Genomic DNA, 25,652 nt, shown 5'->3' with positions numbered 1-25,652 from the left:
CATTCAACACACACACACACACGGGTACAAACAAAACTGGGGAAACCCAATAAGACCAGTGGGCCGCAACAACGTCAATATCCTGGTTTTGATATTGCATGATAGTTCTACAAGATACTACCTTTGGGGAAATTGGATAACGGTACAGGAGACCTCTGTATTCTTTCTTACAACTGCATGAAAATCTACAGTGACCTCAAAATAAAAAGTTAAAAAAAAGTTCCTCTACTTTTCTCAAAAGTCTATGTTTTAAAACCATCCAAATGTGAACCAATTCCTCTATTTCTCTTCCTTTGTAAGAGTAATCTACATAATTACAAACCTATTCCTACAAGCCAAGCCCAGAGCCCATGGTGTGGATGTCACCTAAGGAAGCATTTTGGTAGAGATTTAATAGAGTGAAATTCAGATAAGAGTATGGGAGAAGGGGTACACATATTGCTAAATGAACAAACAATGCTTTTTAAACAACTGTATAAACCATTTAAATTTCTTAAAAACATCCTCCTTTAACCTAAAACACCACTCATGGATGCACTGACTTTTATATTCATAACAAAAATTGTTGATCGGCCTTTTATTTGTTTTGCTATTACTGCAATTAGCCTTCCTAATAATCTTTCCGAAAATAGAAGTTATGAAGGTCTAAAAAACATTGTTTCAATACACACAGCAACAGTGCTAATTATAGGGCTATTTTGAGAATTTGATAGGCCCTAAGTACATTAGTATTTGATAACTCTTTCTACTACCAAATGTAATAAAACGTATCCACATGCACATTCAATATAATTAATATAAAAACACAAATATTGAGATGCAGTTGATTGACATAATGTTTTGTTTTGGAGACATTTAATTAGACAGTTATTAATTTTAATTTTGCAATTTTCTTTTTGTATCTTATGGCCAATAATTTTTGAAGGGAAGGGCAAAGGGGTCTCAATAATTTTCAAAGTGCCCTACATACTGTGAACATAAACTAGAACGGCTAAAATAGTCCTGACTGATTTTAGCATGGTTAAGCAGCAGAATTCACCTTAAGAAGGTGGAATTAGGTGATACAGTCGGGTAGTCAGTGTAATTACTTGCTTTCCCAAAGCCACAGAGTTGTTCTTTGAAGGTGAAATAGCAAAAACAAACCTGAGCATGTGGGCAGCATTAAAGACCACATCAAACTCCGTGCTGTCCAGTTCAGCTGCTTTTTTTGCCATCTCGGCTGCTTCTATGAGGCGAGCTTCTTCTAGAAGAAATTGACCTGCAAAGTGTGAAAGCAAGTGAGCGTCAACTTGGAAAATAATAATCCCGTGGAACAATTAAAGCTGCTGTAGAGAAAAATATAAGAACAGGGGTAAAGGCGATACGAAGCTAAGATTTACGTGATTTAAGTAACACTAAAATTACTGAAAGAACATAGAAAGCTTGGTTTAGCATTAACTCATTCTTATTAGATTGACTAATAAATGTGGAAGAAATATTACCAAGTTCAGATTTTTGAGATTACTTTCAGGTCAGGTTTGCAAGGTTAGAATCATTACAGATAGAGCCACACAACTCTTTAAAATTGTACCTAAAGAATTGTTATATCATGTTATCCCAGACTCATATTGCAATTTAGGCAAAGAAAACAACATAAAAGTTGGGCTCCATTTTGAACTGTAAATATGCAAACAGAGAGAACAGGTTGCTTTTTTATAGCTATGGATTTATTAACAGTAAAAGTAATGATGGGAAGCCTTATCTGATATGGATATTTAAATGAAAACCAAATCAAGGGATAACGGAGATATGTAGAAACCATCCACGCAATTGACAGGCTTATAGAGTTGTGGTCTAATGATTATTTCTTTTTGCTTTGGGTTTCCTGTTTGCTTAAAGTTCAAGACTTAACAACATGAAAAATAATTACAAAATGATTTGCAAGTCCTGAGCTGCGCACAGAAACAGAAAAACTTTCAAAACGGTAAATCCTCCCTGGCGACTGTCGGAGGAGCCCATTGCTTACTAGCTTATCTCTAACCCAAAAGGATCAGTTCTTAAAATACAAGGGGAAATGTTCTGTTTTAAGGATTTATAATAAACCACAGCTACTGCTTATACTTAAGCATCTCTCAACTTAATTGGTAAAGAATGGTGAGTAAAGATAAGCCTAGGATTTCAAACCTACTTTTTTTAAAAAGAAGTGACAAAGTTTTAAGACCAGGACTTGGAGACCCCTTAACTGTTTCCAAAGATTGTTTTACATCTCTTTCTTAGTTTGCCACTTATTCTGTGCCTTTCTCATCTCCCAAAACAAACATAATTGTTGGGTCAGAAAATTATTAAGAAAACACAATAGAAAAACACATTACTTATGAAATTAATGTATATGCTAGCTCTATAAATATGTTGATATGGATTCAATTTAAACTATATGTGGTTTTAAAAAGTAAAAGAAGAATTAGACAATCTGTGGCATTCTGAATAATTAATATGTCCTCATATATATCTTAGCAAAACATACCATGCTAAACCCTTTCTTCAGTTAGTTAATGCTTTCCACAGATTGTTTTTTAATTAAAACACAATATTAATTGCTACCTGTCTTCAAAGCATGATATTTACCTAGATAAATGCATTAATAAATATATTACTTAAATGATATTTAAACAAAGGATAATATAGGAATTTATTAATGGTTCTTTTTCCTTTCTAGGCAGCTATTATGGCTAAAATTATTCTGTATTAATAGTTAGGAAAATGCAACAATTAATTAAATAATGAAGGTTATTTTCTTAAAATTCATTACTCCAGACTGTAGAGTGAAAAGGAGATTATTAGCTTTGGTAAAAAAAAAAAAGAGAGAGAGAAAGAGAAAAAAAGGAGGTGATATCTATACTGTCCACATAGAAACAGAGAGAAACAGTGACAAGAAGTCTATGTGATAAAGAGAATGATATTGACTGGCATAAGAGGTCAGTTTATATGCAATGCCCCAGGGCAAAGTCTTTCAAGCTTTGTTAATGCTAAATACATCTTTAATGTTCGACAACAAAATTTAGTAACGTTAACTAATTGTGCAAAATCAAATATACATTTTTTATCATAATTTAAAAACATTTCTTATGCTTTAAGTAAGCTTTGCCATGCAACATGCACTTTGTAAGCAGCTTGCAAGATCCCAAAACTACATGAAACACATAATTTCTAGTACTGTAAACGGTGACAGAAAAAATTCCCTTATGATCATTTTATTACAGAATTTATTCATCATATTAATGTTCAGAAAAACAATACCACAACACATTCGTTAATTATTTGCATAATTCCCCCCATTCTGTACTTGACAGGTCATCTATCTCAATAGTCCGGCACGACTGTCCTACTGTGATAAAGGCAGAAAATATCATGAGTATGAATAGTTTGGTGTCTTTTTTTTTTAACTGAATTTGAAAATTTGAACCCATTGAAAGTAAATTATTATTCTGCTATGTTATACAATGATTGTTTGTGTGAAATATACGCCAGAATTGATGAAAAATAGGGCAATAAGCATTTAAAATACATAGAACCCATATAAAAAGGGAAAAAAGACATACTAGGTTTCTTTTTAATAACCATCCAAAGAACCTAGATTAATATATTATTGGGGGAATAAGAAGGAACAAAATTTGCCCTTCCTCCTTCTGGAACACTACCTCATTCACGTCTCTTGCACCAGCTTCATCTATCACTGCCCCCACCAGACGCAGGCTGCAGCCTCTGTGAACTACTCGCACTTCCCTCAGTCTAACCTGCTGCTCCACATCTTTAGTTGTCCTGCATTTTGGGCCTGTAAGCTTTCTCTGCCTTGTCCCACCCAAATCTCCAGTCTTATCTTGCCTACTTACTGTAACTGGATATCTTTCATTTTTATGCCCTAAAACATTTCCTTCTCAGTGAATCCATCTTTGACCACTTTCCAGTAGCATGAGAATTGCTTCTGATTTAAATTCACTGTAATATAATTTAGCATCTAAACCAGAGCACTTAAAAGAGTAAAAGGGAAAGGTATTATTAATTAGGCTGGAGCAAAGCGCTATAGACTAGAATTGTCCCAATATGAGCAAGCCACTTAGAGCATATGTGACGCTCAATCCTCTCATCTTTATCACTATTGGGAGGTGAACCATTTTACACAATAAGGCATTGAACCACTGCTAGGAAAAGTGATCAATAGTGGCAAGGGACACAGGTGCTCTTCACTGTTGTGCCCAGCAACGCTGAGCCAGATCCTGAGGCTCGGTGGGTACTGGGGCTCTGGGAGGGAGGGGAGGCTACAAGATGGAGCCAGGACACCACAGGGAGTGAAGAGGGTTAGAAAAGGGAAGCAAGAAAACCTGAGGAAGGCAGGCACTTCAAGGAGTCCATCCACACTGGTGGATTCTGCAAGGCCTGAAAGGTTACCTTCCTCAGCGGTTCTCAAGCTTTAGTGCACAGCAGAATCACCAGGAGGACTGAACAGAACAGAGAGCTAGGCCCCATCTCCAGAGTTTCAAATTCAGTGGGTCTGAGGCAGAGCCCATGATCTGCATTGTTAACAACTTCCTAGCTGATGCTGATGCTGATGCTGCTAGTCCAGTGCTCACAGTTTGAAAACCAGTGTCTTAGGGGAAGAACAAAATGTTTTGCATCATACTCTGAACTCCATGTCCAGAATTAGCCACCAGTTAGACTGAGCTCTTTTGGTTAATCAACTATATGCGGCATGCCCTCCCCCATAGATAGGCATAATGACCAGGTTACAAACATATGTGTAGATAGAAAGATACACCTGTATGAATAAGACATACTCATTAAACATGTTTACTCTTTCAAACTCTTAAAGTAAGGAGATTTAAGAGTTCTATCCCTCCTATGCAGAATAGATTTCTGAGAAATCACTTCTCTTTCACATACAGTAGACAAACACATTCTTTGTGTTTGGTAATTGAGTAGAATTTCAAATAAAGAAACCACAAAAATCTTAAGTAAAACATATTTTGTTCTCATGGGTGTATTGTGCTACCACACTTTATCATTATTTCTCTGGTTTGTAATTTGTCTTACCCAAGTTAATTATCATCATCTTATTTAATTGTTTCCAATCAAAGGAAGAAAACAAAATAAATCATAAAGAAAAGAAAAGACATTTGAGTAGGGAAAACCAGAAGAGGATATAAAACGAGGAAGCATTCTCTAGAGGTCCACATACAAAGATTCTAAGTCTTTCCACAGGCTAAAAGGCAAGAGGGAAAAAGCAGTCGACAGTTCTGGATTCAACTGTTTCACCATTAGAGCTACACCATTTCTTCTCTGGACATTTCTTTAACTCAACCATTTAAACTACTCGGTAGATTTTGACCAACATTTCAATACGAGAAGCCTGTGAAGATCAATCTTTCATTAATTCTCGGATTTAAAAAGCTGTCTGAAAGGGAGAAATCCATAAAAATGTAAGCTGGCCTTAGCCATAGGCTCAAATACTGCTTTGTAAAAATTCTACATATAAATTCCCTAGATTAGTTGGGACTAGCATTTCTTACTAAAATATTATGAAAAATTCACTCATGATCAATGAACTAAATTAAGGAGCTGAAACAATCTGTAATAGGTGTCATGATGATACTATTCTCTTTAGGAAAAGTCATTCATATGTAGCTTTAAAAAATGTTCAAAGGCAAATGAAAATCTTATTTATAAAAATAACAACTAGAACGTAGCATTTGCATTAAAACAGTTCCCTTTGGGAAATGACATCAGATTATCAAAATGTATCCAGAATTGTCTTACTTCCTCTGACAGCACCCTGTCTCAAGCCAGCATCTCACCCTGGATTACAGCAGTAACCTCCTAACTGGTCTCCATTCTTCTGCCCTTCACCCCACAGGGTGTTCTCAACACAGCAGGCAGAGTGATCCTGTTAAAACGGAAGTCAAATCTGGTTATTCCACAGCTGACTTAGGGAAAGTGAAAGTCATTACACTGGACTACACAGTCTGATATGACCAGCACGGGTTTCCCCCTCCCACTTTCCTGCCTCAGTTCTCTGACCTTATCTCCTTTGTCTTCTACCGTTCTCCCCTTAGGTCACTTATTCAATCTATATTGGCTTATTGATATATGCTGTTCATCTAGCATATTGGAGGAACAAAGACTTCTGCTTCTGAGTCCTTTCATTTGCCATCCCTAGGCCTAGAATGTTCTTCCCCCAGATGTCACAGTGGCTCACTTGCTTATTTCCTGGCACACTGTGGGGATTTAATAAATACAATAAATACGTGTTCAATGACAGGACTGAATTAACTAATCATATCCCTATGTAACCACTTGCTTCACCTTCAAGAGCAAGCTGGAATCTACCCAGCACAGGTCACCAGGCACTTGTCTACTCATATCCTCTCACCTTACAATGATTTTAGCAGACTGTAGTAAATGGCCACATATGCTGGGCACTGCATAATTTCCAAGGGTGTCATTTGCAATTAAGTCTCTGTGTATGGTACCACCTGGACCTCATCAATATGGCAGCCCTGGTTTTAGAGCTGTGAATTTCCCTTGGAATACAACAAATAATCCAGACATCATCATATCTTCAAGGATATCTTAATTCCACAACAGTTTAAACTATGCAATTTGGCTAAAATCTATTATATTCCATTGTTTTGTGGAATCAGTTGAATAATCTGGTAAAAGAAAAAACCACAGGTTAATGCATCCAATCCAAGATACGTAAATTGTGCCTAGTATACACAAGATCTGGCAATACTTGCAGTGGGGAATATACTAAGATAAATGCAACATTTATCTTTGAAACAATTCCACTCTAGTCGAGGAAGGAGGAGACTATGGAGATAGTTTAACCATAAAATGGTTATAAATTTGACAAGGGAGGATGTAAGGTATCACAGGCTAAGTGCATCATTTCTGGACTGAGATGAATTTTTGTTTGGTTTTGTTCAACTTATAAATAGAGTAAAGGGCACATGTAAGGGTATCACTTGAATTTTTACAAAGCGGCTATGGCCATAGAGTCAGAAGCCAGATCATGAAAAAGAACATTACTAGCGCCCAGAAGCAAGTGTCTACACCTGAGGACTTTTTCAAAGCTTCAGATGATTGAACAGGGGAACAGTCACAGTGGAAGTATTAGGGCTGACTGGTTTTGGTGACATCTCCTGGTAACAAGAAAAGTGGGTAAAGGGGAGCTGAGGTCAGCTGTTCATGGGGTGTCTATTAGGGGAGGTGAGTAATGCCTTCCTGATAAAACAGGGTGGGTAACAGAGCAATGGTCAGGATTTAGACTAGCTGTTGAAAGGAGACGCTGTTAATGAGAGGCTACTTGTTAATGAATGCTAATTATGCCTGAAGGAAATAAAAACATGAAAAGGAATCTTCTCCTTTTGTTCTCTGAAGGGAGGCCTGAGTGTCTTTCTTCCTGAATATTCCTTGAATTTTAGGTATGCTCACACTCCTTAAAACCAATCTCTTTCCCCTTTCTTCTGTTTTGTTTCCTTGTGTTTTTGGCAGCCTAGGTTAATAAAAGCTCTGGTTTACCAAGGTAGACCCAATGAGGTAAATGGGCCATAGTTCCTGGCCAAGAAAACAGGTGGACAAAGAGAACAAGGAAAGGACACCCAGGAGATGAATCTGGACTGCCTGCTTTGAGGTTGGGAGGCCCTGGATCTGTCCCTCAATGAATGTGAGATGAGAATTTGCCCTGAATTGGAGAGGTGGAATGAAGGTGTCTGGGGCAAAGGAGATTAGAGGAAGAGCAGGCCAGGGCTGGACTCAACTGGAAAGGAGGTCAGGAAGGCTAGCGTTGCTTTACTGCATTTATTTCTGCTCTGACTCTTTCCACAAGGGTTATGAGATGCCGGTAAAACCACTGAGGGAGTTATGAAGACTGTCAGATGCGGCGTGGGAATTAGAGGAGGGCAAGGAGGAGAAGAAAGGAGACTGGGGAGGAGTCGAAGAGGTGAGAGAGAGAAGGAGTGGGGGAAGGGCAAGGAGGGGGAAGGGACACAATCCCATGACAGGTTTAAGTAATGCGCAGATTCAACAGGGACCTTGCGCGCTTCATCAAGGAAAATAAGTTCATGCTAGGCTTCAATCTGAGTCTTATCACCTTAGATGAAAAGACCTAACTAGATGAGGGGTGCAACCTAATCAAAGACATAGAGGTGAGCAGCCTCATTTTGTTCCAGGATTTTGTGAATTCTTAGACAAGGGAGTTGTAAGGAGAGAGATGAAGTACAAGGAAGGACTCAAACATAGGTGTTGAAGTCACTAAAGAAAGAAGTGTGCCTCTGAGACTGAATTACAATGGGTGGTAACGAGAATGGAGAGACTCAGCTCAAGGAGTTCACAGCCTCTTCCCAAGAAGAGGGGAGTCTTCTCATTGTGCTCCCACACCATCCCAATGGGCTTTCCTGCGGGATTCACTTACAGATGTGTCTACTGAGGCACAGAGGAGTTAATGGCAGGACACAGGAACTTTGGGAACAACGGCTTTAATGAAGTGGAAGGCAGAATGCAAACAAGAATCTCAAAGTGCAATCGCTAAATCAAAATAGCTAAGACTGGAGAAACGGTAACTCTTCTTTCTCTCTCCCTCTCTTTCCTGCCCCCCACCCCACTTCCCAATAACTTCTTACTTATAATCCTCGTTCTTCTTGCAAGTAATTATTCCCTTTCTCTCTGATCTTTCTGTCTGCACGCTGATAAAGATTTCCCCTTTCTCTTAATTCCTAGGTTTTTATTTTGTCTCCTTGTCCTCTAATTACTGTCCTTATTTATATACCTTATTCAAAATTTTTTCTATAGAACTCATTCACTCTCTAGGATATCAGTATGGTTTCTATCATAATTTAAAAATAATAAATGGCCCCTGTTGCAATTTACTGAGCATATATTACATGCTAGTTATTTTACAAAAGTGCAAATGAAGTCTCACAACTGGAGGCAGCAGCAAGCATCTCCAGACTAAGAAGTTGAGGAGCAGAGAGGCTAGGAGAAGGTAGAACATGCTCAAGGAGATAATCAGCAGTAGGGCTGGGCGAGCCTCATTCCAAATCCATGATCCACTGTCCAAAACCCACTGTACTCTCTCCTCCCTAATCCAAAGCTTAATTCAGTTCTTATCATCTTGCTTTTGTGGCTTCTTGAGTCTGGAACAAAGACAGGTTCAAAAGAATACATGTAAATTGTTGCTATGGTCTGAATGCTTGTGCCTCCCCTCCACTCATACGTTGAAATCCTAACCCCCATGGCAATGGTATTACGAGGGGGGTGTTTGGGAGGTGTTTAGGCCATGAGGGTGGAACCCTCATGATGGGGATTAGTGCCCTCATAAAAGAGGTCCCAGAGAGATCCCTCACTCCTTCCATCATGTAGAAGCGGGCCCTCACCTGACCATGCTGGCACCCTGATCTTGGATTTCCAGCCTCCAGAACCATGAGAAATAAATTTCTGTTGTTTATAAGACACCCAGTCTATGGTATTTTGTTACAGCAGCCTGCATTGACCAAGACAGTGGGTCAGAACTGATATCATCTTAGAATCTCAGAGGCATGGTAATCAGCATTCTACTTGAGGAAATGTGAGCTCTGAGAGGTTAAGACACCTGCTTAAAGTGGCACAGCTAACAAGTGCCATTTGCATGACCATGATGCCAAGCTTGGTGACACCTGATTATTACCATAATCAGTCAGTTTTTAAATGTTTTATGAAAGATGCTTATAAGACTCAAAGTATACACTATACAGTGTATAATACATTGACATATTACATACTTAAATATGTAAGAGTTTTAGTTTTACTGTGAAAACTAAAATTTTATATAAGGTGTATTTATATCTTTTAATTAGTATTTTGTATTGTTTCATAACAATACAAAGGTTCACAACAAAGGTTTGTGGAAATAACTTTCAAAAGGCCAGCAAGTAGTGGATACAAAAATAATAAATATTATGTGTACATAAAATTCTTAACCAATTCTCTTTTCTCAAAAGAAAATTCAAATAGAACTAAGAATGGAATGGTTATCATAAATGCATGAAATCCATAAAGATTTCTCCCTCTTACTTTCAGGTCCTTTATGTCTTCAGAATAAAGAGGAAAAAGTTGTCAGATGACCAAAGATTGCTCATCGTTTGATGAAGGTTGGACCTTAAATGAGTTGTCCATGTTTTACAAGATAAATAGAAATAGTCTTCTGCCTCTGAATGCCCCTAACGATAATAAAAGGTGAGTGATTCCCAACTTTCAGTGTATTGGATGCATATTGTATCACCTACCACTACAGCATCCATGGATGCAAAAGACCTGTTCATCTCTTATATTGACATGAGGGACGATGACAGTGCAGCATAGCAGTCAGGAACACCTTGGTTCTAACGCTGCCTCCACTATCACGGGTACTGAAAACTGGGGCAATTTACCTTACGGCTTGATGACTTCACTTTCCCCGTCTGTAAAGTGGAGACAATTAGGTAACCTCTCCACTTGGCTTTTGTGGGGATTAAAGAAGATGCTACACGTGAATTTCTCAGGACACAAAAGTACTAAGTAAACATCTGTACTATTATATTTGACGAATTTGTCATGGAAATACGGCATTTAATAGAGAATTCAGGAAAGATGTCTTTATTTTTTTTTTCCTTTCTCACTTAAATTTTATGTTTTAAATTTTACACGTTGAGTTCTGTTAAATAATTTTCGTATAATTATTTGGTTACTATAATAATTTTCCTGCTGTCTTCCTCCAAACTATCTGAACAATGGATTAAGATGCTTGTTCTTGCATATTTTATTGAAGTATATATTCCTTTATGAAGTAACATGTTCCTTAAAGAAAATGCAAAATAAATAGAAAACATTAAGCCTGCCAAAAAAAAAAATTGGCCGCAAAATTCCAAAAAGCTAAAACATCCAATCTTAACATTGCTTTGCTTCGCGTCTTTAAGGACATCGTTATGCTGAAGAATTTAATTGCTCTTCATGTACAATAACATAGGTAGGTATCTCCATTATATAGTCTTCATAAATTTAACTTGACATAATATTTCATAACATTACAACATAACATACTTCTTAAGATATATTAGCAGGAGAAGAATTACTCAGAATAAATGCCAGAGCAGCTTAAGGGAACTCACTGTCATTTGAATTTGAATTTCTTTGATTTCTAATGAAATCTAATAAAAAGATGTTTACCTATCTTTTAAAACCTGTTGTATTTCCTCTTTTGGAAATTTTCATTCATACCCCTAGGTCTTTGTATTCTGCCTATTTTACTTGTAGCTTTACAAAGTTTCTTATGTCTTAAGTAGACATCTTTACTTTTTGATTTTACGCAAATTATTTTCTATCACTTTACTGTTTATTCTTTAACTGTATTCCTGTATTTTTGAAACACAATGATCCTTTAATTTTCCCTTTATTCTTTGCTTGTAAGCTTAGAGAATCCTTTCCTGTTTCTCCTCATTTTCTTCATGGGAAAATTTTAATTCTAACAGTCTTTGGAAAGTTTTTCACATAAAATACAAACAGATATGAAGATTAAATGATAAATTATTAGACGTATTGTAATAATAGAGAATTTTTTTTAAATCATAGGTAAAAAATGAAATAGTTTGGAACAACATTTAGAAAAATCGTACTCTATATATCTGTGAACTGCCTATGGGGTCGTTGGAGCAATAAAGGGACACTAAACACTGATATTTTAATAAAACATTTTGGTCTAGGGGTAGGCCTGGTGGTGTAGTGGTTATGTCCGCATGCTCCACTTTAGTGGCCCAGGGTTTGAATGTTTGGATCCCCAGTGCGGACCTAGCACAGCTTGTCAAGCCACACTGTGGTGGCATCCCACATACAAAATAGAGGAAGACTGGCACAGATGTTAGCTCAGCAACAATCTCCTCATATACACACACGAAAAATGTTTTGGTCTTAAGCAGTAAACATAATTGTAATCTCAATGCAATTTTCCAAGGACTCACCAACAATGTATTTTCATTTTTAATCAAAGAAATACCATTATTTAGTTCGTTATTTAATTTTTAAAATTACACTTGCAATTTCTGAAGTGATTCAAAATGAAATGTTACAACACAACTAACCTCAGTTCACCACTATCTTCTGATTAGTTCTAATTATGAATAATAAAAAATAACCACAGGCCTCTCACCAATTCAACCTCTTACATATTTTCAACCATCTTCTTTTAGTGTTCACTGATGAAAGATCAAACCTAATATTTTAACAATTTCCTCCAGTACCTACTTTTTAAAATGACATTTAGTAGTATTAACCCATCCCAGAGAAAAACTGACTACAATATTAACAGTAGAAAGTTCTGGATTTAAAAGTTGAAAAAGCTGGACTTTTCAAGTTCTTCCCTCAACACATGTTGAAAATTTCTGAACCACAGAGTTACTTGAACATTCTGAACTTACATTATTTCGGCCAAATGTAGTTGGGATCCATTCCTACCTCACAGGGGTTAGATGATCAAAAAAGATCAGAGTCAAGAAAACACTGGGTAAGATGGTAAAGTGTTTCAAAAATGTAGTAAGACATTTTCAGGATTCTAAAATTGATATTAAAGCCAAATATTAACAATCTACGTAATTATACTTTAAGAAAATTCTACACTTCTCAATGAACGAACAAATGGACAAAGAGATTAGTGGTTACCAGAAGGGAAGGGGATTCGGGAGTGGGCATAAGGGGCACATACATATGGTGATCGACAAATAATAATGTACAACTGAAATTTCACAAAGTTACAAACTATTATGACTTCAGTACAATAAAATTCTACACTTCTCTGTGGGCCCAAGAGGAAGAATAATAAAATGATTGATCCTCAGTATTAGAAATGATTTCATAGTTGTCTATACGAGCCCTTTCCCCATTCCCAATGATTGGATTCTCTCTAATATCCTTATAAGTCTACACTTGAAAAATCTTCAATGGGCACTCGTTTCATAGCTGGCAGCTCTCATAATTTGGATGTTCCTCCTTCTATGGAGCCAGAATGTGTTTCTCATAGCTTCTAACTATGGTCCTAGTTCTGTCTCTGAACTATTCCCCAGACAAATGCTATGCCTTCTGCCTCAAGTATTTCGCTGCTTTAATGTTCTCCATTGTACTGCTTCACTTCTATACTATGTCTGGTGGGCTCCTAGTGAACATTCAAAAATAGCTTACATGTGAGGTCATCAGGCATCAGCCCCCACTCCCTGACCAGGGCCCCTTAATTGTATTGTGTCTCCTTAAAACTAACTGTAATTATAAATTAATCATTACTTTTACAATTTGTGCCTTCCTATGCAGTTTGCAACCTCCACTGGAACAGGTCTCGTGCCTTGCTGTGTCCCTCCATCTAGCATGGTGCTTAATAAATACTGAGCTGGAGGAAGAGGTTCAGGAGCCGTCACTGTACAGCTGAGCCCTTGGACATGAACAACGTCACCCAGAGAGAGCATCAATCACGAAGAAAATGAGCCTAAGGCTTCACCCTTAGAAATACACAGTGGGGAAGTAGACAGGAAAAGAAGAAACCATCCAAGAGCTACATAAAAGAATACTTCTTCTCAATAGCACTTATCACAATCTGCTCTCTTTTAACATGTTTTTTGTTTTTTTTAAAGATTGGCACCTGAGTTAACAACTGTTGTCAATCTTTTTTTTTTTTTTTTTTTCTGCTTTATCTCTCCAAATCCCCCTGGTACGTAGTTGTACATCTTAGTTGCAGGTCCTTCTAGTTGTGGCATGTGGGATGCCACCTCAACATGGTCTGACGAGCGGTGCCATGTCTGTGCCCAGGATCTGAACCGGCAAAACCCTGGGCCACCACAGCGGAGTGCACGAACTTAACCACTCGGTCGTGGGGCCGGCCCCTCTCTCAACATTTCATGCTTTGTCTTTAATATCTAATGAATTCCCATCTGCCCAGATTTATACATTGTAGGTATCTTGTAACAAAAGTGTATTGATTTAAGTTGTTTCAATATCCATCAAACTTACTGCTATGCAAGTAAAGTAAAGAAAAAAATGTATAATACATTCTTTCTAACAAAATGGTTTTTCTAGTAATTCTCTTAAAAAAAAGAAATGGAAGGACTTCACGTCTTGACTTTCCTTCTTGTGGCAGAAGCTGCCTTTGGGAGCCTAGGGAAGATCCATGGAGAATCCCTTGAATTACAGGCCCACGTGAGACACCAAGGCACCAGACCGTCACCTTTGACATTTATAGCCTAAATTCCATAAAGACTTCGCATGATTTGTTTCATATGGACATTGGAATACACTATAAACTTGATGACATATAAATACAACATTATACTATTACTAATATGATAGTTTGAAACCTATTTTCTACACATTTCTTAAAATTTGTGATGAAAGACCAGTGAGAAATTCAGTATATACTAGAAACAACATGAAATCTGAGTAGTGGAAAACATTTTGAAAGCCCACATCGACCCTTTCACTTTACAGATGAGAAATCTTAATCCCAGAGACTAGAGGTACCACAGGGTCCCACATTTAGCCAACTTATTCAAACAACTTTATAAACCTGCTCAGCTTTCTTTCTTGTGAGCCAACCTGAAGAAAAAAGGCCAGCCATGCAATCCCTTCTCCTCAGACATAAAACTAGCGCATTCAAAATACAAATAACTGGTAGCGCTTTTAACTACTGCCTTCTAATTGCCATTGCAGGCAATATAAATTCCTATAATTCTAGGAATTTTGTCTAGTCCCAACTGGATGGTATTTTCCAAGTCACTTGTATCATTAACAAGCAAACCAAAAGCACATAATCACATAGGAGAGTGAATTTCCAATAGAACAAAACTCACCCACTCTGGCATTTTCATTGACATTTGCAAAAGCATTTAAAAAAATGCTCAAACAGCATGTTTATTTCATTTAAACATTTATTTTTAAGCTGACATTTATTATTCATTCAATCTATGGGTATAAATATCCTAAGAATATCCATAACTAGTAAGTTGAAGAACTGATATGAGAATCATAGTATGTATTTTCCTGGAAAAAAATTAATAAAAATTCCAACAAAACAACCTTTCAGTCAATTTTGGGAACTACATCCAATTCTAAAATGGAGAATATTCCTAACTGAGCTCAACCAACATTTATTGCACATTACCGTCAGTACAGCAATATGTTATATATTGATGGTGCATAAATGGAAAACAGCTCCTCCCTATTCCTCATTATCTTAGAATTTTCTAAAGAAGGTAAATGTATAATTTCAATATAAATATTTACATTTTCACAACTACTCCCAAGTTCAAGCCACCATCATTTCTCGCCTAAAACACAGCAATAGAGTTCCTCTAGTTCTACTCTGACTTTTCTCTAATCCTGTCTTCTCTACGTGGTCCCTTCACTCTTAGACTAAAATGCAGACTCAGCTTGGTCTACAGAGCTCCATGGGATCTCCAGTTTCCTCTCCAGTCTCATCTCCTCCCACTCTCCCTTTTGGTTCAATATGCTCCCTTTCTCTGCTGTGAACACAAGCTTGGTGTTGCCGGTGACCTTTGAATTTTCTGTTTCTTTTGTCTAAAATGCTCTTACCTGGCTCTTGAAACAGCTGGCTTAAGCTTTCAGATTTCAAATATCACCTCCTGAAAGATGCTTTACCTGCCTACTTGATTTCAAGACGTACCCCACTTCCCACCTCATCACCTTCTAAAAACGACACCATCCTGTTCATTTCCTACATAGTGCTACTTACTTTCTGAAAAAGAACAGTGCCTTGCACCTATAGATATATTTCATACCTATTAAAGTTAATAAAAACCCTTCCCTAAGAAGTTTAAGCAAAGTCATGACTTACATGAATGTGGCATTCTAAAACTGTGCATAGAAGGGCTTATTAATCAAAACTATCTATCTTCCCAATAACTTACCTGTCTGTCTATCTATCTACCAATGTTGTGAAAAGAAATGGAACATACAGGAGAAAAGGCAACGACAATTATCAAGGGACCCAAAATTTAGCTATCTACGACAAACTTGGCAAGTCAACTTCATTTCTCCAGGTTTCAATCTGCTTATTTGTACAAGAGAGAGGTTATATTAGATAATTTTAAATGAGCTTTCTAGTTCTAAATTTTAGTCATTTGAAGTAGATTTCCCCTAAATGAAAATCATTAATACTCCTTTAAATGTATATTTTTTTATAACCTGAGCACAGTGATATAGGAATATCAAGCCCCAGTTATGGGCTTCCTATCCATTTGTAGATTATTGTGCCTTAACTATTCTTTTTTAATGCCTCATCTTGAATCCTTTTCATTTCCTACTTCAGAGTGGGGAAGAAATATTGAAACTATTTCATAAAGCTATATTGAATTATGCAGCATTCCTCCTTTAGAAAATAAACGTACTTCTAATAATGCATGTATGCCAAAAAATTGTAAAGAGTCCAAGGGCACTAAGAATCAGTTTTCACACATGCATTTACAGAACACGTGTTACCACTATTTTCCAAATAACATATGCAATAAAGAATTTGTTCCACTTTCTGTTAAAATTAAATCCAAAAATTTCTTTTGGGAGCAATACTCTCTACTACCACCACTGGAAAAAAAATGTCAAGAGTATGATGTAATATAAAAATAATAATAATAAATAAAAAGATAGAAGTGGGTAAAGACAGACAAATCAGAACAACAAGGGGGCTCACTCTAATGCAATAGTGATTTTTAAAATTTCAATTCTAATGGAGTAATGATGAAGTTTAAAGGAATTGATTGTGAAAAATCTAGAGAGAATAAAAAAATTATGAGAAATAAGCTTAGAAGATGCAGTAAGCAGAATTAGTTTGAGGTAAAGGAAATGCAGGCAGTAAGAAAGGAAAAAAAATTTGTTTCATAAAATGCAATGACAAGAGGTCCTTTAGTGCTCAGAGAATATAATCATGGAACTACGTTAATGCACAGTATTTTGGGTATCTCAAAATAGTATGCATGAGAAAATGCTAATTCAAAATACTTCATATAAGAAAACCTATAAAAATAAAATAAATTCTGCAGCAAACTTAAATTAGTTGACCGCTATCTTAATATAGCAATAAAACTGCATTGTGAAACAAAATCGGAAGTGTTTATGCAATAAGTTGTATGCAATTACATGCTACGTTATACTGGAAAGATAAAGCATCACAAACCCAGGTTTATAAACACAGACACACCATGTAAATAACCAAATGGACTTGTGATTGGTCAAGTAGTTAGAAAATAGAAGAAGGAATTAAATATTATGCAAGCCTATTACTTTTATTTTCCCAAGATTTAATTTCCATCTACCTTTAAGTTTATTACTTGATAAGAACTAACACATCAAAGCCAATAGTGCTCAAAGAAACATTTTTTTCCAAGGGATCAGCAAAAGTAAATGCTTTTAGGCTTCTTAAAAGCCATTCCAACTGCAAATGTCGTAGAAATAAGCACATTTTACCCAACACCAAACCAGCTACATTACTTCGCCTCATTTCTCGTGTGTCACTCACACATGACATGCTACCAATGAGAGAGTGGAGTGTGACAGAGTTATACAAGTTCACTCTGGACTGATTAAGGCCAAGGCTAAACTGAAGGAGAGAGTCATCCCTCACACGCTTTACATTTTATCCTTGACCCCACTCTCAGGCCTTTAGAGGCTGGTGTACATCTGTATCTTCCAGAAAGCGAGATTTTGAGGCCAAATTGTAAACTCCTAAAACTTCAAAATGGTATACTCAATGAGCGATACATTATCTTTCAGTATAAAAAGAGAGCTAATATTTAGATTATATACCATGCATCAGGCCAGGACTGAGATGTTTTCCTGGATGAGACCTCATTTAAACTCCACACTGAACTTGAAAGAAACAACTATGAAAATGCCTTCTCCATTGACGTCCTATGAAAATTACTAAAGGAAAATATAATGCACAGCCCTCTTTAATGTGACTGTTTTAAGCAAGAAGATGAGACTATAGAATGAGGCGAAATTTGCAACAACAAAGTCAACATCCTCTCAAAACCTAAATTTCACATCAACATTAATAGTAAATGTGGGGGACGTGGAAAAAACTCTCAACCACTCACCATAATGCATGTAACAGTTTCCTTTGGTGGGATCCAGCTCAATAGCCTTCAAGAAGAACTTTTCAGCCTCACTCTTACGACCCTTGAAAAACAGAGAAAATGGATGATTCAGCAGCGGATCACGAGGAATTCTTCATCTCCTGGGCCCCAGTGAAGGAGACGAACATCTGCTTGGTAATCATCATCAAAAAAAGTATTTTGTTTAAATCTAAAATGAAGATGATCAAGGGGAATAAGTCGAAAGAGAAGACTGAAGTCAGAATCCTGGGAAACACCAAGATTGGAAGAACAGATGGTGACAGTAAGTTCATCGAAGAGATCAAAAAGAAGAGGCCAGGGAGGCAAGAGGAAAAAGTGAAAAAACGGTTTCACAGAAACCAAAAGGATAAGATAGTGGTGAGGAATGGCGGGAAACATTATCCTTTTCTATTTTATTTTCTACCTTCAATTTGTTTCCTCTTCATTCCTTCTTCTTCCTTGTAAAGAATTATGGCCATTTTAGCTTTTGGGATGATGTTGTCCTAACCGCTCACTTTATATATGAAGAAACTCAGCGACAATTTGTTGAATCTCAACCAACTACTGCTTATCCTTGCTGCTGTCATTCAGGACTAAAATACTGCTATGAGGATTTAATCTAAAACTAGATCATCTTCCTAGCTATAGTTTTAAGGAAACATTACCATCACCCTAAGAAAATAAGCAAAAAAGTAAGGGGAAAGGCCTACAAGCAAAAACCTGACTTTTCATGAAACAATATCATAATCTAGAGACAGATCCTAAAATTGTACATTCTTCACCTGGTTATTGCTTCTGACTCAAAACTGCCTACAGGGTAACACAAAGGGGTGGCCTGAGGTAGGAGAATAGCCCAAGAATAACTTTCCTGGAGCGGTTCTGTCTTGTCTGGCGTGGTCAGAATGAAGACCCACGCTGACTGTGAGTGGTAGCAAGGTACTGGTGGTGTCCAGAAGCTGCGGCCCACAGTAAAGAAGAACAATCTTATCTGCTTGTTCCTTCTAATTTATATACTATCTATCACATGAACTTCAGGTGATGTTTTTTCCTTTCTTCACATATATTTTTAAAAGCACTGTTATAGAGATAAATTTTCCAAAGGCAGAGGTGTATAATTAACCTAGTATTGTACATTCCACACAATTTTGACTTATTTTTCTGTACACTCCCTCCTTTTTGTTCATTCATCCATTTAAAAAATTCACTCCGTTGCCACCTCCTTTATTCATCCCTTATCCTAGCAGGTAGGACCTGGCCCACAACCTCTGCCACCTATAGCAGTGGTCTATAGCAGAGCATTTAAGCAAATGATCAGACACTGACATCCTCATTTCTTCTTTCATTTTAATAATGCTACTCCAGTCAATAACTTCTCTTTAATTCACAAGGCTCATCAAATATCCAATAATTAAAATTTTAATTCCCTGAAATATTTCTTACAGCATTTTATCTTCAAAGAAAAAAAGGAAAGCACAGGCAAAATGCTTCCCACACACATCATACTTTCATGAAGTTAGTAAGAGTTTGCAAGAATCTTACCAAGTTAGGATTCCCTAAATGATCAAATAACTGTAATGAATCAGGCAGTCTAATGGAAGAGTTAGGAGAACAGATTCTAGGCAGGCAAAACAGCTGCCACATTTGTGTACCTATGTGACCCTGAGAAAATTATTCATCTCTCAGCTGTAATTTTCTCTATTATAAAAAAGATGAGAGGTGGAACACAGGGGATTTTTAGAGCCATGAAGTTATTCTGTATGATATTGTAATAGTGGATACATGTCACTATACATTTGTCAAAACCTATAGAATATATAACACAAAGGGTGAACCCTAATGTAAACTATGGACTCTAATTAATAATAACGTATCAGTACTGGCTCATCAATTGTAACAAATGTTACAACACTAATGCAAGTTGGTAATAATAGGGAAACTGTGGAGGGCGATAGGAGGGTGAGGTAGTATATGGGAATTCCCTGTACTTTCTGCTCAATTTTTTTGTAAAACTAAAACTGCTCTAAAAATAAAGTGTATTATTGCTAAAAAAGAAGATAAAATCTATTTCACAAGATTATTGAATTATCAGAGACAATACACATAAAGTAGTTATTATAGTACTTAATATATTGTAAGTTTGTAATAAATATTATTTTATATACATATACATGTTTAGAATGCAATAGAGTGCAGAGTTCTGAATGACAAAGAATATGTTTTGTTCTATACACAGCCTCAAGAACACATGGTCAGCCTTTAAATCATCTTTGGAAAATGATGTACAAGGAACTTTCAGAAGATGATGCTAAAAGAAAGATGCAAAATAAAAACCATCATCGGTAAAGAGTCTATACAAATGTTATATGCAAAGATAAAAAGGGTTTGTGAACTTTCTTCCACTTAAGTTTTTCAAGATAGAAGAGAAGAAACTGGCTCATTTATCAATGTCACAGTAAACAGGCAGTAAAATCCTTGCATGTAGTCCACTGGCACAACAGTAGTATGTAGCATTAAACACATGCACAGAACTCAAAGCACAGTGGTCTTTGGTTGCTCAGTAGACGGGGTTATTAAAGGTAATGAGTCGCACAATCTCTTTGATGCAAATGAACACATTGAAGGACAGAACATTCTTTCTACAGGGAAGTATGAAACCATCAAGCAAAAACCTATCTTTCTGCTTTGCCTATTTATTTAGTCAAGTGCCAAATGATGAGGAAAATAAAATCTTCACAAGAGTATATAAAATTAAAAGTCAACTCAATGTATAAACCAATCAGAACATGTTACTGGGTCTTAGGAAGTGATTATGGTGGCTGAGAGGTAACACTCTGTTTAATCAAATTTACTCTTTCAACTTTTACTGTTTTAGAGGGATGGCAGTTAAGAAAGTGGAGAAGAAGTAGTCACTTCTCAGCAGGTTTTCTTGGTGTCTTCAACGATGTCAGCATTTTCTACAAACAAGCATTATGGCGGAGCCACTGGTCACACAAACTCCTCACCTCAAGCACCATTACTCATTCTGTATATTGGTTGGGATGCTTGAACACATGTGGTGATTCCACAACCCTCAAAAGAGAGATCGTGGTCAGCTGTGACAAATAAGGGAAAAATGATTTGAGAGGCTCGGTTTCCGTGCCAGCTCTGCGACTTATTTGTTTGTTCCTTTGTTTTTGTTGGTTAAAAACTTTTATTGAATGCCTACTATTTGCCTTGTCCTGTAAGTACTGGGGATACAACCACGACCAGCACAGAGTGCTTGCCCTCAAGCCACGGTTGCAGGAGGCACATAATGACCATATAACCCAAGAAGTAGGAAATGAGTCATGGAACACTGTGGGCAAACAATTAATTTCCCCAATTCTCACTCAGAGAACTGGCCGAGAGACAGACAACACTGTGCGTGAATCTTGCTGCCTCCACTAATTTAACTGTGTGACTTTGAGTATCTTTTGTAACGTCTCTGAGTCTCTTTTTCCTCGTTTGGAAAAATGAACATAATTAATACCAGTTTTCAAGGGTTGCTAAGAAAATCACAAGTCAAATGGAAATAACTAGCTTCAGATCTGGCACATACAGCTCTGACATTCTTTGATTTTTCTTCCTTCTCCTCACACTCCTCTAACTCCTCAGAAGAATTCTTTCTTCCAACTTCAATGCCGCTGTCTGGTTGCTAATTACCAAAATTCAAAAATCTTTTTCAGAATTTCACATCAAAGTAGAAACTAAATTTCACAATTTCCCTATAAAATGTCTTGGATTCCTAACACTTTCCCCTCAGTCAAATAAAAGCCCCTTTCCCATCTAGAGTGCTACGACAGAGGTCAGGTTTCCTGACTCACGGAACTTGATTTCTCCAGATTAATATTCCTTAAACAGAACTGTTTTTATGTTATGCCCTTGCTCAAAAATATTTTAATAGCTCCTTATTTCCACTCATTCTATTTAATAATCAATCAAATTTTCACAATCTTCCACAAGCTAGCACAAATCTTCTTGGATAAACTCCTAGACCATATCAGACCGCTCTCCTCATTCACTGCAACCGTCGCTCCTATGTCTTCCCTTCATTATTTCTTCTGGTCTGAGACGTTATTCAGTTTTTTCCACTCATTCATATGCATTTTTTGCTTCAAGTCTCCGTTGAAGTCCCACTTTTTTGTAAGGCCCTCTGTGATGGCTCCAATTCCCAGTAATGTCCCTTTTCTTTTAATGGTGATGACATGACTATTTTTTAAAGAGTTATTACTACTACTCTAGAATTCTACAACTTGAACTCTAACATATTCAAAGTCCTTTCATACATAAAATAAGGCGGTTGGCAAGTGGAATTTTAACTTTTGCAAAATATAATTCTAGGTAAGTATTTACAGTTTTTACATGACCATCCAGTGTACCCATACATAAAACAGCAAAAACTCAGTATACTGAAGCAAAAATCAACTGACAGAGCAAAAGATTAGGAGGTCAAGAACATAAAATAGAGCTAAGAAATACTTGGTAAATACTATTTTGATTCTAACATCAGAACTTTGAGCAATTCTAGATTAGACATTCTCTGCAGTTAGTATATTAGCACTGATACAAAGAATTAACCAGCTGGCCTTTAAGCAGCACAAATGACTATGGGATCTATTTCTGTCTGGCAGTAATAAAACATATACATGTAAGATAAATATTCAAAAAAATTTATACAGCCTGTTCCACAGTGGGGGATTAGTCTTCAGCTAATTTATTTTGTTTTCTAATTAAATTGGCTGCTACTACCATTGTTCAGAAACAGGTGCCCACCTGAGTGGGTGTGCTAGGCAAGCAGCACCTCTTCTGATGTGTGATCATACTTTTTGCCAACTACAAAATATAAAAATAGATACAAGTATATTTTTATACACACACACACACACACACACACACACATTCCCCCCCAAACAATCCTAGAGCTCCCACTTCAAAAGCACTCAGGGACACTAAACATAGAAGAGAACTATAATATTATGGCTTCAGGGGTTGACTCTGTGGCTGAGGGGTTAAGTTCTCTTGCTCTGCTGCAGCGGCCCAGGGTTTCGCTGGTTCAGATCCTGGGCACGGACATGGCACCACTTGTCAGGCCACGTGGAGGACGTGTCCCACGTGCCACAACTAGAAGGACTCACAACTAGAATATACAACTGTGTACTGGGGGGCTTGGGGGAGAAAAAGCCGAAAGAAAAAAAAAGAAGAAGATTGGCAACAGCTGTTAGCTCAGGTGCCAATCTAAAAAATAATAATAATAATAACATTATGGCTTCAGCTAAAAGTGTTTTATTTTAAAAAGTAAACCATACACCAAATCTTGTACTTATTTTTAGTAGCAAATTACTGATTATATGAACCATTATATCAACTTATAAGTGTGTCATAGCTCAGAACTATTTTACTGAATGACATCTCAAAACATCTAGACTTTGCATTGTATTATGAATATATACAAAAATGCAATTAGCGTATTACTCTTTTCCTATAAACCAGATTATTCCCATAAGACTTGCCTTTTCTTCACTAGCCATTCAAGTGTTCTGCAAATATAATGACCAGTCAACAAATAAACAGGCTACCACCATTTTCTTTATATAACATAATGGCTTATAGTTACTCCTTAGATATTTAGTTTACATGTTCATAGGTTTTCAGTAAAGTACAGACCTGTGAACAAAATAGTAATTTCTCCATTTCACATCTGGAAACTGTCACATGAACTAAGATCTATAAAACTATAAAGAGTTCCTCAGAACTCGGCCAATTCTCAACCAAGTATTTATATCCTAACCAGGCACTACCCATGTCTTCAGCATTGGTAGGAACACCAATTAGAATGATGCAAAGAACAAACCAGAGAGTTTCCCTTCCGCGGCCTACTCCTTCTTTAGGGTTGACTGTGAGTTTGGGCGGGAAGCGTGTCCTTCCGCAGCTGTGTATCTGGCAGCCACTCCCCTACATGTAGCGTTTGCTCTTTGGAATGTTTGACAATTGTGAATGTCGGTCATTTTTCACAACCAAGGAAAATCACATCTTCATTTCACATTCAAGTATATACCCACCTGCATAATAAACAAGAAAGGGAAGCAGCCAATAAAACAGGTCCAAAAGCTTATGTGTAATTTGGTGAATGTGTTGTTTAAACACACATGTGTGCAAAAGGAAAAGCAATTAAACAGTCCTGAAAAATTAATTTGCGAGGACCACCATTTACAAATAAAAGGAGCATTATTTGATAGTCTGTTTTAACACCACATTGCTTATATGTGGTATCTACAGGATATAAAAGTGTTTCCTCTTCAAAAGAAAAACAATCCTTAAAAAAAAAACCCCTAACACTTCAACTAATTCCTACGAAACAAGATGATTTACATGGAACCACTTTATTCTAACATCCTGCCTAGTCATCTTATATTGTTAACCAGGGTTAACAGTCAGAGGCAAAGTAAGGGACAGGGGCAGCGGTAACTTTCACAATGAAATATTTTATCTCCATACTACCAAAATAACTCCCCCATCAAATGGTCACACTTAAAATTTGACCATGACATTCGTTTTTGTTTTTAGGGACAGGATAAAATTCTTCTGGAAACCTTTAAAATAAAATAGAATAAGGCTACCAGATACAAAGATGAATGTGGTCGAATAGTTTACAGTAATAATTTGTGTTTTTCCTCCCTGAATTGTCCCCCAAGTCCCACTTTCCATAAATGTCAGGCCTTTTGTGACCTCTTTTCCTAAACATCCCGAAGCAGAAGGTACCTAAAAGACAGCTGAAATCTATTGTCATAAGACCTAAGCTCACTAAAAAATGATGCCAAGTGACACCATGGGCAGCTAGTGTTGACAGGGAGCGCCTCACATTGTTCAGGGGCAGAATCAAGAGCAGGTGTCAAGACCTCAACAGGGAGGATGGCTCTGTGATATGCCTAGGGCAAGGCTGAACCCCAAACCAAGACTCCCCTGAGCAAACTTTCCCTGAAACCCATCCCACATCCAACTGCAGAGCCATCAGACTTCAAGGTGAAGGTATCGGCTTAGACCAAGTTGACCAGGGCAGCCTCCTTCCCAATTTCTTGAGCACCATTAAGTCTCCCAGATTTAGGTGAACTTTTGGGAGGGGAGGGGCCCACAAAACTGGCTGAAATTCAATGGCTGACAAAGTGAGATAAAAAACCACAGTACACTGGATTTCATTCAAAGAAGATAAAAAAGTGGACCATCCACATGGAGCTGAGTTTCTGGCCTGAAAGTACCAGACGCATTACATGAGCAATGGGCACAGATAAGCAGTTTGCAAATGCCAACAAACTAATGGCCAATATCCCTATAAAAACATGTTAAACTTATTCAATATTCAATTTACCTAAAGTGCAAATAAATATATTAAGATGCTATTATTCATCTATCAATGAAGTTTCCCCCAGAATAACAGAACTCAGTATTACTAAGGGTTCATAATAATAGGTGCTTCAATAACACATGTAA

At 37.0% G+C, this 25,652-nt stretch overlaps 1 protein-coding gene across 5 annotated transcripts in view; it reads right to left on the bottom strand.

Annotated features, from left to right (window-relative positions):
* The window catches only part of TMTC2 (transmembrane O-mannosyltransferase targeting cadherins 2), a 390,871-nt gene that overhangs the window by 72,673 nt on the left and 292,546 nt on the right, over nt 1–25,652 (bottom strand). For 4 of the 5 annotated variants that reach the window (XM_070600499.1, XM_070600501.1, XM_070600500.1 and 1 more), the window contains 2 exons: nt 18,132–18,213; nt 1,144–1,258 (listed from right to left, as the gene is read on the bottom strand). In XM_070600499.1, coding sequence (XP_070456600.1) covers nt 1,144–1,258; nt 18,132–18,213 — 197 coding nt within the window. The remainder of the gene's footprint in view (nt 1–1,143; nt 1,259–18,131; nt 18,214–25,652) is intronic. The other variant, XR_011534794.1, reaches the window with a different exon arrangement.

Source organism: Equus przewalskii, chromosome 29, assembly GCF_037783145.1.
Source record: "Equus przewalskii isolate Varuska chromosome 29, EquPr2, whole genome shotgun sequence".
Taxonomy (NCBI): Eukaryota; Metazoa; Chordata; class Mammalia; order Perissodactyla; family Equidae; genus Equus; species Equus przewalskii.
Note: the sequence above shows the minus strand (reverse complement) of the source record. Positions and strands in the feature narration are given on the sequence as shown.